We start from the raw sequence: 3,521 nt of genomic DNA, 5'->3' as shown, positions 1-3,521 counted from the left end.
GGAGAACATTCGGAGTTGCGAACGCACCACTCGTCTTCCTCCATCAAATCTGCGATCTTCGTTACCGCCTTGCGCGAAATCAGTCGTTCTCGCATCTCACCGACCTCCTTCTCCAGACACGTCGTCGCCTCCTTCATCACCGCGCCAACCTCTTCACACTACAGAACCTTCTTCCCTTCAATCACACACACCAGCGTCTTCGGGTGCAGATAAGACACGGCGGAGATCTTCCCGTTTGCGATTTCGGACAGATTCTGTGGGACCTTCATTCCAAGTCATAGCTTCGCCATCATCCAGCCCCCAAAAAGAAACACAAGGAAACATGGGTCTGCGACGTACAGTGTCCGCGCATAAGAGGCGTCCATTGCCATTACAGGCCGGAATTGGAAGCGCCGAGAAGCGTCGAAGACTAAGACCCTCTCAGACTGAGGCCACACGTTCGAACCCTACTGCGCGGGTACCCCTGTCGAATTCATCTGCGCTTGAGAGCACCGAGTTACAGCCTGCCGCACGTTCGAACCCTACCTTGCACGCACCCCGATCGAATTCATCCGCGCTTGAGAGCACTGAGTTGCAGCGATCCATAGTGGCAATGCACAAGAGGTTGGCAGAAGAGCTGGCCAGCTGCAATGCCACATTATCAGACCTAGTGAAAAGCAATGCCAATACGGCGTCCAGTTTAGAGGACATCAAACTCCTCATTCTTCAAAGCTCTGCAGGTAGTTCGCGAATACCATCTCGATCAAGGGTGCAGGGAGGGTCTCGGAAAGGTGCAACTAAGAACCTGGAAAAGGACGTTCTCAAAGACAACCCCACAGTTATTATCGAAATCAATGCGGCAGTGAACGCGGATACCGTGTCAAGATCGCTTGCACAGACTCTATCTTCGTTTATGGATGTCTATCACAATAACCAGGATGACCCCCGGATGACATCGCGTGTCGTCAGCGTCCTCTTGTTCGGGCTCAAACATAACAAATCTCGTTCAGAATTCAAACACGGACTGGGCAAAAAGCATGCAAGTTTTCGCTTCAGTACAGCCAAACGTGCGGTGATGAACGCAAGAAATCTCTCCGACGAAAGTATACGAGCATATGCGGCAGAATTTACAACAACCAAAGCCTTTATTGATAGGGATGCTGACCGCAATGAAATTGATGTTTCTGTTTCTACGAAGCCTTCTTGGCTGCAACCAGGTGTTTTGGACAAGCAAACGCTGCACACCGCGCGAATGCATCACGAGTGCGTGAAGGCCGAGTTACCTCCGGATCCCTCCTGCCCGACTAGGCGCAAACATCTGTTCATATGCAAGAGGATCGTCACTATTATTAACGACTGTTTGAGAATCTCTCGGGATCGCTCAAAGGTCAAAATGTTCGAGAGCGGCCTCTTTCTACTGGTTAACTGGAGTGAATATGACTCTTTCCATCGCTCTCATTCGTCACCCACCTTTCGATTTTTGCACAGTGATGCGGAATCCGTCCCCGCTTCCGAGATCCCTGACACTACTGTAGGGTGGGATACACACACATCCGTCACCAATCGGAAGCTTCTGGCTGCTCTTATATCGGAAAGCAAAGACCTGGTGATACAGGCGACTGATCAGGTCACCGTCACTGGTGGTTCGAACGGCGAAAACCGTGTCACAGAGATCAAGCGCAACATTAACATCTTGCGAATTGCTCTGCGCTTCGTCTGCGCCTATTGCCATTGTGGTGAGGAAATGACTCTTGGATCACATGCGTCAATGCTTCGAACAATCTATCGGATTGCTCGGTTTCTGAGGCAATTGTTCTCTGTTCGGGCGAGCTACAATCCTTCAAGTACAACGGCAACGCATGATGAGGCAACAGCTGTCAGTAGTGACGTGACAAGTGAGAGGAGCCAATCTTTGATACCCGAAATCACGCTGCGAGAGATGTTACCGGGTAGATCGGAGAAAGAGAAGGTTATCAGTGGGGTGTTGAAAATCTCCAAAGAGACATTCGCCAGATTAAACATTTCTGCACCGCAAGACATTGACAGCAGCGAAAGCGCTGTGCTAAGCGGCACCAATGAGTGGAGACATCAAACAGAAGATTTGGAAGATGATTTCGACAGTGACGATGATGATATGGCGGGAATGCTAGACTAACATTTCTGCCCTGATAGGTTACGTAAAGTTCGGATTTGCACGACCAGTGTCAAGACGGGTTCAGCAGTACGCGCTAAGCTGCATGCCAACAATCGCACGCCTTCACTATCAGAAGCTGCAGTATTAGAGCAGGTGAAAAAGTCGGAGCTCGTTCTAGTGGAGGACATCACTCGGGAAAATCGCATGAGGGGTGCGATCAGCATTCGAAAAAATCATTTCGGCTGCTCATGTCGGCAAGAGTGAACAGGGCGGAACCGATATAGTTTATCCTACCTCCATAGTCACCCAATGAATGAACGAATTGCACCACCATGTATCCCCCAACTTTTTCCGAGCAGCATCTCACTCGTTCAAACCGAAGAGCATGTCCAAGCATGACCCATTCTTCGGTCTTAACAGTCTCCCTAACCCGGATCTCCGCCTCCTCCAGCTTAGACGGGTCCAACACGACCTCGCTAAGCACCCTGAAAGCAAAGTCCGTGACGCTATGAAACTCGTCCGGGCATCCCTTGACGCCGCGCATGGCGTCCTTCGTGACAGCGGCGTGGTTGCGGCAGATGGCGTTGGCGGCCTGCTTACGGTGTTGGGCGCCCTCATGGCCATCGTTGAGCACGTGCTTGCTGCGGGCCGTCTCGACGGCCAGCGACACCGGGCTTCGCGTGCGCAGGAAGGAAACCGGACCGATCTGCGGCGGCAGGGCGCCGATGTGGGTTCAGTCGTCGCTCTGCAGGTACGTGGCGAGCTCCCAGGCGTCCCGCGCGGCAAACCAGCGGCGTAGGTTCGGGCGGCCGTCGGCTAGCTCCAGGTTGCGCCAGAACTTGAGAGAGGAGCGCGCGCGCGAAGAAGATCGTGGCTGGGGAGGAAGGGGTGTTAGGATCAGGCGGGCATTGTTTGGAGAAGCAAAAAAAGCGAGGACAAAGGTGATGAGGACTTACAGAGATGTCGACGAACGAGGGCTCTGGGCCCGGGTAAAAGAAGGAGCCCTCAAAGTCGCCGAGGCAGGTCTCGATGAGATCGAGGGTGTGGTTGACCGGTTCCAGGCCTCTCCCGGGGCTAGACATGGCGCCTCGCAGGGCGCCGAGCCACGAGCCGGTGAAGACGCGCTCGAGTAGCTTGATACCCTCTCCAGAAGAGCGCGACTTCTATGCAGCCTTGCATGACCGCACCAAGACCCAGTTTGATACATCTGTCAGAGAAGGCAAAGTCATGAAGAACTACGCATCTATTCTTGAATTGCTGCTCAGGTTGACACCTCTCCCTCCCGCCATTACCGCCGTTGGGAAGTGCCCAACCCCCAGAGCCATCCCCGCATCCCCATTCGAATTCACCTCAGAGAGCGCTTCATTCAGGGCCGCGGCCGCGCGTCGCCCATCACCGAAAAAGTTGA

General features: G+C 53.3%; 1 protein-coding gene across 1 annotated transcript; it reads right to left on the bottom strand.

Annotated features, from left to right (window-relative positions):
* Window positions 1-2,476: 2,476 nt before the first annotated feature.
* On the bottom strand, window positions 2,477-2,731 carry CHC_T00002104001 (hypothetical protein). The gene has a single exon (XM_005713043.1). The coding sequence runs from the start codon at window positions 2,729-2,731 to the stop codon at window positions 2,477-2,479; it is 255 nt and encodes an 84-aa protein (XP_005713100.1).
* Window positions 2,732-3,521: the final 790 nt, after the last annotated feature.

This window comes from Chondrus crispus, genomic scaffold (genome assembly GCF_000350225.1).
Source record: "Chondrus crispus Stackhouse genomic scaffold, scaffold_126, whole genome shotgun sequence".
Taxonomy (NCBI): domain Eukaryota; phylum Rhodophyta; class Florideophyceae; order Gigartinales; family Gigartinaceae; genus Chondrus; species Chondrus crispus.
Note: the sequence above shows the minus strand (reverse complement) of the source record. Positions and strands in the feature narration are given on the sequence as shown.